An 11035-nucleotide genomic window follows, 5' to 3' on the forward strand; every position below is an offset into this window, starting at 1 on the left:
TTCAGTGCAATTTGGCCTGGTCAGAGTTCCACACATGTGAGCACTATGTCCATGCATGGATAGTGCAAAGGTGGTCAGTGCAGGTGATGGATTTTTACAGATTGCCTCTGCCTTAAGTGGTTAAAAACACATTGGGAGAATTATGGTATCATGATAGCCTAAGCATACAAATTTTAGATATTTATTTTATCTTTGAATGTTACATCTCATAAAAGGATTAGGTATGTATCACTGCCTATTGCGTGCTTATTGTGTTACCAAGTCATCAGCTTCCTAATGATAGTTGTGCAGTACAGATTCTGGACCAGCCCCTCCCACTCTCAGACCACAGTTGACCCAGACCATCTGATCCATGGATGTGAATTCTCTGCCACATACATGGCAGAGATGAAGTATGGGGTAGGATCATCCTTCTGTACCATCACAGGTTGTCAGTGATGGTGCAGGGATAGCTGTGTCCTGAGGACTGGTGTGCAGATGAATCCCCAGTGTTTTTGTGGGGGGGGGGGGAGGGGTGAATGCAGCCATATGGGTCCCAACCAGGGCAGAGTTTTGCCTGATTTGTGACCAATGCACACAAAATCACATAGTAGCCAATATTTCAACAACAAAAATCTAATCAGCCAATAGTTCAGTGATGAATCTTACCAAAATTCACATTGTTGGCTCATTGTGTTAAAATAGCCAAAGCTGTTCTGTCCTATGAGCATAAAGATGTACAATGATGGGTATTGAAAATATATTTGATGAGTAGACTGTACCTCATTCATGGTTGACTGCAGGCGGAACTGGCACGGCTGCTGGACGTCTCAGCAACGGGCGGTGACCGCTCTCCGATAGCACTGCCATCTAATGAGCAGCGCAGCAACCAATCATCGCCCAGCCGGCCGTCAGGCGACACTGGTGACCGCGAGAATCGCGACTCAGGCACGCAACATCATCGGGAGGCGGACATGCAACGTCGGGTAGGTGAAGGTCATGGGTGTGATCTGTTTTATGCCGAGGCGGATTGATTATTGTGCCTCACTCTGTGCACAATATTTGTTCCATTATTTAATTCGATTTGGTTATTTGAGTGCACACTTCCTGGGGCACTTATGTGACACTTCCATTTATTGCCCATGTGTTGTGTATAGCAAACCCATTCATTCATAACTGTTGTCAGGTATTAATGCGTCAGCAACTTGCTAATTGTAGCTCCCGTGTCCCACACAAGCAGCTGAACACGTTACGTTTGTGAGTTGCTTTCGTGAAGTGCGTCGCGTATGTAGCGAGACGTCCCCGCGCTTCGGCATCACCACAGTGCCTGTCGTCCCGCGCCCTCAGCGGACCGAAGTGCACGGCTCGGCGCCCGCGCCGGCGGCCGGCGCGCGCCCGGCCGCCGCCGACCACGAGAACAGCCCGCTGCGGCCGGTCCGGTTCGAGACGCTGCTGGAGCGGGAGCTGCAGCGCCAGCCGTCGCCGTCCGCCGCCGCCGCCGCCGATGCCGCCGCGCCGCGCCGGCCGTTTCTGAAGCGCGGCGCCGGCCTGCAGCGGTACCGGCTGCGGCCGGGGCAGCTGATGCGCCTGACGCCGGGGCGGGGGCCGTGGTCGCGGCCGCGGCGCCGGCGCCGGCCGTGTCGTGCTGACCTCGGCACCGCGCGGCGCCGGCCCCTCCCGGCCCGGGCCGCGGCTGCGCGGCCTGCCGCGGCGCGGCGGCGGCGGCGCGCCGGCCGCCAGCGCCGCCCCCGGCCCCGCCCCCGGCCGACTGCTGGACCCGGCGGACACGCTCGCCAGTCTGGGAGACGTCAGGGTAGCGGGGGCGGCGGGCGGACGCGCCGCCGCCGCTGCCGCCGGCGCGGGCGGCGCCTGGTCGGTGGGCGTGGAGGAGCTGCGGCCGGCGCCGCCGGTTCCCGGCCTCAGCCTGCGTCACCGGCTGGCGGCCGACGCCGGCTCGCCCTCCGAGCCGCCCCCGGCCCGGCTCTGCTTCCCCAGCATCGGACGCGCTCGTGGCCGCCTGGCGGGCACCGCGCTGACCTTGGACAAGGTCAGCCGGCAGTCGGGAAGCCAGCTGACGCTGGCGGGCACGGAAACTGCCCCGGAAGCAGGGACGCCGCAGGGAAAGGTGAGGTGTTCCGCTTCGTTTGTACGTGGGGTTTGGAGCGTAACGAACAGTCCATAGTTATTTTTAGAGAAATCGCTATATGCCTGCAGGGCTCCAGCTTAGCCCCCCAGAGCATGTGTGGCCAATACTAACCTGGCGTAACTTGGGCTAGAATACTACCACCCAATGTTTTTTATGGACGGTGGTGTACTGTGATGTGTGTTGTCCTAACCACTCTTCTTGTAATGATCGCAGAAGGAGCTGAAGGAGCTGAAGGCGTTCGAGCTGCTGGAGCAGGCGGCGGAGGACTCCAGCTTCTGCTCCAACTCGTCGTTCGTCAGCAATCTGCTGCACGCAGCAAGTTCGACACCCGAGCGGCGGCCCGGCACCGGTCCGGTGGAGCTCTCCCCGCTGGCCAGGCCTGCCGAGCCGGCCCAGCACGCCGTCGGCGGACGGCCAACGCCGACTGCCGCCGCCACCGCCGTTTCTCATAGGTCGCAGCCTGCGGTGACGTCAGCCGCCGGGGGCAGTGATTGGTCGCCAGTTACGGTGACGTCGGCCGCGGGGAAACGTGATTGGACGTCCACAGCGGTGACGACTGCCGTCGGGAGCAGCGATTGGCCGCCGAAGATAGTGACGTCGGCTGCAGGGAAACGTGATTGGACGTCCACAGTGATAACGGCGGGCCCTTCGAGGTCTGATTGGCAGTCTTTTCCGACCGCATCGGAAATCACGAGGCGTACCGCACCGCCACCAGCAATACCCGGCAGCACCCGTTCAGAAGTGCGTCACTCCCCGCCGCTCCGTGCAGCAGCGGTCCCTGCCGGCGGCCTCGGTGCGCGCTCGTCTGACCTGTCGGCGGTCTCGTCCGACTCGGAGGTGGCGCCGGCCGACCGGCTGGAGCGGTACCGCCGGCTGCGCGACCAGATGCGGCGCGAGCTCGAGCAGTACGAGCTGGAGCAGCACGAGCTGGGGCAGAGTGAGTTGGAACAGCACGAGCTGGGCCGAAGTGAGTTGGGGCAGAGTGAGTTAGAACAGCGTGACCTTGGTCAGAGTGGGTTGGAGCGGCACGAGGTGGAACAGCGCCAGCTCGGCCGGGCGGCGTCGCCGGCGCCGTCGGCCGGACGCCGCTCGGTGCGCTTCGACGACCGGCCAGATGTGTTCGAGATCACGGCCGACTCCGCGGCCGACGAGGCCACGCTGACGCCGGAGCCGGGCGCGCGCGACGACAGCTCCGCCTGGGAGCCGTCATGGCCGAGCCCCGGCCCCAGCCCCGGCCCCAGCCCCGCCGCCAGCTCCGCCGCCAGCTCCGCCGCCAGCTCCGCCGCCAGTGCCCTCGCCAGCACCGGCTTCAGCTCCGCCGCCACCTCAGCAGCGAGTCCGCCGCGCGCGCCGGCGTCCGCGTACATTGAGAGCAGTCCCCCTGAGCGGCGACGGGGCGGCGGCGGCGCCAGCGCTCCACCCGAGCCGTTCATCTTCGACCGCGCGGCGCTGGAGCGGCAGAAGGCGCTGCTCGACCGCGAGCTGGCCACCTTCCGCAGCGAGAACGCTCTGATCGGCCAGCTGCGCGAAGAGGTGCGGCAGCAGAAGGCGCTGATGGAGCAGCAGCGGGAGGAGTGGGAGCGCTGGACCCGGCAGGAGCGCGACAAGCAGAGCCGCCGCCTGGAGCAGGAGCGCCGCCAGCTGGCGGAGGAGCGCGCCGCCCTGGACCGCGAGAAGAAGCTGTTTGCCGAACAGTGGAAGCAGAAGGAGACGCCGCAGATCAAGGTGCTCACGGCCAAGGTGAGGTCGGGTGTCCTTTCTGGGGTTTCGTCGGGTTCCCCACGCTGTATGTATGGTCGTCCCTCACGTGGGTTTAAACACGACCTGTTGGAAATGATTTGCCCCGAAGGAGGACGTAAACGTCTGTAACAAGCGTTAGTTCGCATTGCCTTAATTGTTCGTTCGAGTCGGCTCACAACATGTCCGTGGTTCCATCAAACCGCCCGTCTCCGAATGAAGCATTCCTTGCTATGTGGAACCATGACCAGATGACCCGACCTCCGCACTTGCTCCAAACCGACGTATCCCGCCCTTTACTAGGCGCGCGCTTCTTCCTCAGCTGTTGACCTATCCCCCGTCCGAAGGGCCGGGCCTCTGACCGTGATATCGCTGAATGATTAGGACCGTGTTCTGACCTTGGAGACTGACTGAGAGACCCACCTGCTTCATATCCCCGGTGTGCTTCCTTATATTAATATGGTCATCGTAGTGGTAGGGAGCTGGAACCTTGGACAACGGCTGGCGACCACCTCAGCGGGCTTTCCCTGACAACGCGCGGATGTGGCGGCGGCAGGTGTCGGAGCTGGAGGCGGAGCAGAAGCGGCGCGACGGCTCGTGGGCGCAGGAGACGACGCGCATGCGCTCGCGCCTGGCCCAGCTGAGCCAGGAGCGTGACCGGCTGACCGGCCTGCTGCAGCAGGCGCAGCAGCAGCTGGCCCGGCGCAACGCCAGACAGTTCAGCGGTGCCGCCGCTGGGCAAGGGTGCGTCAGCGCCGCTCGGCTGGAAGGGGAGGGGGCTCTGTTGGCAGCGGTCTGGACTGTCGGGACGCAGAACGGCGCTGGAGGTAGAAATAGTAGTAGTGGCAACTATTGGTAGTAGTAGTTTCAGGGTTTTGCAGGTGCCCCGACTGTGCATTATAGAGGCCCTGGAAGATGGGTGGTTGAGCCAGTGGCGTACGCGCAGGGTCGTGTAATGCCAGGGTGGTCGCAGCAAAGGGATATCGGCTGCCAGTAACCTCGATATGACGCGTCACGCTCGTGTAGCTCCATGGGAATAATGGGTGTGGGGCACCGGCGTTCTCCATTGGCCAGCTGGTAGCGTCGCGTTTGTGTGATGTACGTCTCACCGCGCCACACACTCCGCTGTGCGTTCAAAGACACCGGCGACAGGGACAGCCTTGTCTCTGTTCAGGTCGAACGTCCCGGAGCGGTCCGCGGCGCGCCGAAAGCCGGCTCTCTCCCGCCATCGCTCGGCTCCCGATCTGGCGGACGGCGGAGGAAGCTCGACTTCGGTCTCCACCTTCGGAGGTCGCTCCAGTCGCACCAGCCTGCAGGACCAAACCGGCTCGAAGAAAAGCTCCGTTGTCGGCTCCAGGAGGCATGTTCAGTTTATGTTTTTATGGTGAAGAAACCATGGCCCAACTTCTATGCTGCACTTCTCACTATCTGATTATGTCGACAAAATAATGGTGGCATTACTTTGGCTGTTGCCGCGACCATTGCTGTCACGCTAACCAATTGGCTTGCGCGCGTTCCCGCCGCTGCATTCGTCTTTCTTATTCTGTATTCTGCTTCATCCTGCGTCCTCGCCATGCACCGCTTGTCCGAGGCAGTCTGCATGTGTCGGCCACGAGTGGGCCGACAACCCCTTGGGAAGGGGGACCCCGGTCGGGTACCCAGCGCACGCGCGCGGGTTAAAGCTCGGCAGTTGTCCCCCCAGGCTTAAATAGGTCTGCCTCGCCTTTAACCATTTTCCTTCATTCTATGACCTTGAAGTTAACATTTCTGGTCGAAAGTGCTCTTATCCAAACAGGCAAAACCGCCGCTGCAGCGCGGATAGTGCTGGTCGTCGGTTGCGACACAACGTTGTAACTCCCTTATTAGCTGCGTTGGAGCACATTCCTCGGAGCCGTGGAACACCCCCGCGATGACCTGTCCAGGATGCACTGGTGGAATGCAGAGCCGTTCGTCAGCTGTTGTAACTGGCCAGACTCGGAGCGTGGCTAAGACTGGTCGGGGGTTTTAGGGCGCGCTGGGATTATTTTGTGTCCCGCTCTCGTCGTGCGGCATCGACGCGGTTCAATGTGTGCATTTAACGTGTTCCGCACGGACAAGCCTCTCGGCAATCAATTGTTCCGCCCTTTTGTTTCAATCAAGAACAGTTCTTGAATGCCTTTTCCCTGCCATATCACTCAGTGAGCTCTCCCTGGCCCTTCCGACATGCGTGTGTCAGTGTAACAGCCGTCCCGCTGCCAGAGACGGGGTGACCTGCGGACCGTCACTGCGCCTCCGCCAGCCTAGTGTGCCCGCCGTGACCCGGCCGCCGCCGCCGTCCCCGCACCCCGGCTCACTCTGGCGCGTCTCCGACTCCGGCAGGTCGCTAGAGGGTCGCCGCTCGGCCGGCGGCTCGCCGACGCCCGCCGACGTTCGCCTGCTGCTGGCCGGCGCCGGCGGCGGCCGCGGCCGCGCCGAGCCCGTGTCGGCGCCGCCGCGCCGCCAGCCGCCCCAGGTGTGTGCTCCGGAGGGGGAGCGGGTGTGCCGAACACGGCGAGGGGCTCGTTAGGGTCGGACGCTTATGTACGGTAAATGCTGTAAATATGCCGCTTTGACGAATGCACCGCATTCTCTGACGTTGAGTATGTGGGCACATTTAGTCATTGCGTTGTAGGCAGTGTGTGTTTGTATTAGGAGGGGCGAGATTATGTGTCGGCAAGGATGGTCTAGATTGTGTGTTGGCCAGGGTGATCCGGATTGTGTGTCGCTTGTCAGGATGTGTCAGTCTCCGAAGTGATATTTTCAAACCTACGGACGAATGTTTGAATGACGAACGTAACAGGATTGGGGTGCCGTAGAGCGGTTAGAAGAAAGTTTGGTAGGTAAAGTTACGTTCTGTGCCATCTATGCGTACAACTATGTGCTAGGATTTCTGTTTCGTTTAACCTTCTGCAGCTTATGACAGCATAGCACAGACGTTCCATTTATTCATGCACGGCGAATTTAGATACGCGTTGCGACTGAAACTCATGCGGGACATTGTCAAGGAAGTCCTTACGGTATGACGCCTGTGGGAGCAGCCATTTCCTAGGGTAGAGTGTTGTGCTGCACGTGAAGTAGCTAGGGAAGCCTCGATGTGACGTAGGCCTCAGTGTCATTACTTCTTAGTTGTTGACCTGGCGTGTGCCCAGCGGGAGCCGCGCCTCAGCCGCGCGGCCCGCGGGTCCGAAAATACGCGACATATGGTGGCGGGCTGATTCGACGCGGAGATCTGTGCGGTTAGGAAGGGAATCACACGTAAATCACGGAAAGCTGGCGACACGTGCGGAATGAGGCTTTCAGTTCCACTTTCAGTTAAGTTTTCCGGGTGGAATGAGTTTTTAGAAGATCGTCTATTAAACGCTTGAGCCCTGTGATCTAGCAGTATTAGAAGCAGTAGGCTGGTAAGCGATACAACCATCAGCCAGCTTCGGGAAGGGCTGGTGAGGCTGCCGTTGGTGACGTCATTGCGGCAGCGATGCCGTCCACTCGTCGCGATGCCGCAGGTGCGCGTGGTGCGCAACAGCCCTCTGGCCAGCCTGGAGAACCTGCCGCCGCCGGTGCGCACGGCCGGCAGCAAGGAAACGGGCAAGGAGCCGTCGCCGCAGGACAGTGAGGAGATGCTGGACGCGCTGGACTGCCGCGAGCAGGAGACACCGGACGCGCCGGCCGGCCGCCGACAGGAGGAGAGTCCGCGAGCACCTGCGGACGCTCCGGCCCGGGACGACGCGCCGCCCTCCTCCGGCGTGGGGTCCGGCCGGCGCCTGCCGCGCTCCGGCCGGGGCTGCCACCGAGCCGGCGCCGCCGCCGCCGCCGCCGCTGCTGCCTTCGCTCAGCACGAGGGCCCAGCCGACGCCACCGCAGCCGGCGCCACTGGCGGCCGGGGTCAGGGATGGCGTGGTGGCGCCCGCCGCCGACTCGCCCCTCTCCTGGTCCTCGCCGACCAGTGCCGGCGGCACGCCCACTAACTCGGCTCTCTCCTGGAACTCCGGGGGCGGCGGCGGCGGCGCGCCGCAGCGGCACCAGGAGCAGCCCAGCCGGACGGCAGAGATGGTGCGCACGTGGGCCGCCTCGGGCCGCGCCTCTGCCGCCGCCGCCGCCGACAGCGGCCCCGTGCAGGCGGCGCTGGCCGGCTCCCTGCAGACGCCGATGGGGCGGCGCGACACGCTCTCGGACGGCACCGTGCGCATCTGCTACCACAACGGAGACTGGAAGGAGGTCGGGCCGCAGGTGAGCAGCGCCGGCGGTGGGTCTATCCCGGCTGCTGGCTCCGGCTACCCGACGGCCGTATCTTACTTCAGCTGTGATGCGGGTTGTGCTGCCCGTTCGTCGCTAACATCTGGTCAACCCACCAGTCGGGCGGTTTATGCTCTGATGCTACTTGTGAAGGACGCTGTAGTTCCATGCCCGGACTTGGATGCAGTGCACGATGTCGGAGGTCGTTTCGACAGCGGCTGCTTTGGCCGTGGTCTGGCGCTGGATATGGTATGTGTGCCCCGATCCCAGACTGGTGCACGCACCCCACGCCATGCGATCACACCCCGCCCACTCGACCAACGCGAAGGCGCACGTAACAGCCACCATCGCACGCCCTCGGTTCGCTGCGATCGGCCCCAGCGCCGCCCCGCGGCTCGGTCAGGAGCGTGCCGGGCGCTCAGCGGGCGCCCCGCGGTCTGGCGGCGGGCCTTGACGCCGGTGGCGCTGCCTGCCGGCAGGGCGACACGGTGTACTTCTACGCGGAGAGTGGCACCCGCCACACCACGTACCGCAGCGGCGCCGAGCTGGTCGAGTTCAGCAGCGGGCAGATCGAGCACCGCGACCCGGACGGCACTACAGAGATCAGGTCAGGTCACGGTCGGCACCGCCGGCTCCAGCTGAGGTCAGGGCACGGTCAGCACCGCCGGCTCCAGCTGAGGTCAGGGCACGGTCAGCACCGCCGGCTCCAGCTGAGGTCAGAGCACGGTCAGCACCGCCGGCTCCAGCTGAGGTCAGGGCACGGTCAGCACCGCCGGCTCCAGCTGAGGTCAGGGCACGGTCCAGCACCGCCGGCTCCAGCTGAGGTCAGGGCACGGTCAGCACCGCCGGCTCCAGCTGAGGTCAGGGCACGGTCGGCACCGCCGGCTCCAACCGAGGTCAGGGCACGGTCAGCACCGCCGGCTCCAGCTGAGGTCAGGGCACGGTCAGCACCGGCGACTCCAGCTCAGGCCGCAGACGGTTGTGACCCGAGCGCGGCACGCATCAGCACCAGCGCGTCGCCGTGCTCGCGCCAGCCCTGGCGCTAACACGTCGCAATCAGTCCGAACAGCCGAGGGGTTAGGTTTTCCGGATAAACGGCGCGTCCTGGGTGTCTAGTGTTTTTCCATGAAGCCTGTGCCGGGCTCACCGTGTCATGATCACGCCGCGAGAACGGCCGGCCCGGCTGACGGCCGACGGGGGCGGTGCGCGCGCAGGTACCCGTGCGGCGCCGTGACGGTGCTGACGCCTGGCGGCGAGGAGCAGACGGTGTACCGGGACGGCACCAGGCGGCGCCACCTGCGCGACGGCAGCCGCGAGATCCTGCTGCCCAGCGGTGAGTGCACTCAGGCGGCGTCTCGCCGCCGGGCCGCAGCCGTGCTTTGGGAACACCAGTGACATTTGTCGCCCCCCCCCCCGGCCCTAACGGCCCTCATTAGCGTGTCATATTATCATCGACGGCCCTTTGTACGGCGTTTATTAAAGTTATGCCGTGCGAAGGGCCTACACATTTTAGCGATGGTAGTGTTTGGAGCCCGATGGGTATGGCGCATCAGAAACTGGAAGCGGTGTATGGAGGCTGTGACCTGTCGCGATACACGTGAACGAGCGGTCGGGTGGCGCGCTTCACACCGGATGGTTACGGGGGCGTTCAATCTTCCGGGCGGCTCGGCTACGCGGCCGTACAGAATGTCTAGCAGGCTTGCAACACACCCTCGGCGAGGTGTGTCTGTGCGCCGTGGGTACTCGCTACGCCGTTCCTGACCTTGGACCTGACCCGCCCGCCCGCCCGCCGGCGCGCCTCAGGCAAGCTGGAGGTGCATACGGAGCGCTACAAGAAGCTGGTGTGTCCGGACGGCACGGTGAAGTTCCTGTACCCGGACGGACGCCAGGAGACGCGCTACCCGAGCGGCCGCATCCGCATCAAGGACGCCGACGGCCGGCTGGTGGTCGATACGCAGCCCTGAGCCGGCCGCTGCCAGTCCGCAGCGGACATGGGCGCCCTGGGGAGGCCCAGGCGGCCGCCGCCGGCCCGCAGCCAGGGCCCTGGGGAGGCCCAGGCGGCCGCCGCCGGCCTGCAGCCAGGGCCATGGGGAGGCCCAAGTGGCACCGAGCTGCCCCACAGTGGCCACCGAGGCCCTGGGGAGGCCCAGGCGGCCGCCGCCGGCCTGCAGTCAGGGCCCTGGGGAGGCCCAGGTGGCACCGAGCTGCCCGCAGCGGCCACCGAGGCCCTGCGGAGGCCCAGGCGGCACCAAGGCGGGCCCGGGTCGCCAGGCGCCGGGACGTGTTTGAGACCACCGGCGGTGTGTGGTGAGCTGGTCGTGATAATATGAAATAGGGAAATGGCTTCCAACGCACTTCTCCCGTTCGTCTTCCGTGTTGCAACGCTGGTCTTTCACATGCAGTCTGTCGTCGCTGTTGGAGGCTTTTCCATCAGCAGAGTCGGCATGTTTGTCGCCGCCTCCCCCTGCCCCCTCCCCCATCCCCTACTCATCCGACCGTGATCCCAATTGGATCCGCAACTGGACAAGAGCCGGCCCAGTGTCCAATACACGCTATGGTTGACTGGGCCATCGCAGCCGTGTATAGAGCGAGAGCCAGTGCCGATGCCACGACTCTAGGCTGGCGTGTGCACATGCTGCCGCCAATCTGCCGCCGTGAGCAATAGACTGTAGTGGAGGCGACACCAGAGTATTTTTCCAGTTTGTCACTGCGATGTGTCTTTATACGTTGTATTGTAAGAGATGTATTTTCTCACCTGTTGTACGCTGTTGGTAACAGTTTCGCGACGAATACAAGGCTTCTTGGAAAATGGTCCTGTGGAACTGACGGCTGTGAATGGTGACAAAGCGCCGCGGTATTGAAGGTCGCAGCGTAACCCGTCGCGCGTGTCACAAAATTTCAAAAAAGTGCTGTGAGGGCAAA

General features: G+C 63.4%; 2 protein-coding genes across 2 annotated transcripts; both read left to right on the forward strand.

Moving 5' to 3' along the window:
- Positions 1-978: 978 nt before the first annotated feature.
- Positions 979-5851, forward strand: LOC119114038 (TRAF2 and NCK-interacting protein kinase). The gene is made up of 9 exons (XM_037238268.1): positions 979-984; positions 1946-2104; positions 2339-2497; positions 3011-3092; positions 3240-3330; positions 3502-3865; positions 4419-4606; positions 5037-5222; positions 5785-5851. The coding sequence occupies exons 1-9, from the start codon at positions 979-981 to the stop codon at positions 5849-5851; spliced, it is 1302 nt and encodes a 433-aa protein (XP_037094163.1).
- Positions 5852-7989: 2138 nt separating this feature from the next.
- LOC119113336 (centromere protein J) lies at positions 7990-10105 on the forward strand. The gene is made up of 4 exons (XM_037237652.1): positions 7990-8107; positions 8593-8720; positions 9328-9446; positions 9917-10105. Exons 1-4 carry the CDS (start codon positions 8027-8029, stop codon positions 10075-10077), a joined length of 489 nt encoding a protein of 162 aa, XP_037093547.1. The 5' UTR covers positions 7990-8026; the 3' UTR covers positions 10078-10105.
- Positions 10106-11035: the final 930 nt, after the last annotated feature.

The sequence above is a fragment of the Pollicipes pollicipes genome, unplaced genomic scaffold (genome assembly GCF_011947565.3).
Source record: "Pollicipes pollicipes isolate AB1234 unplaced genomic scaffold, Ppol_2.1 Scaffold_7262;HRSCAF=8765_pilon_pilon_pilon, whole genome shotgun sequence".
Classification (NCBI taxonomy): Eukaryota; Metazoa; Arthropoda; class Thecostraca; order Pollicipedomorpha; family Pollicipedidae; genus Pollicipes; species Pollicipes pollicipes.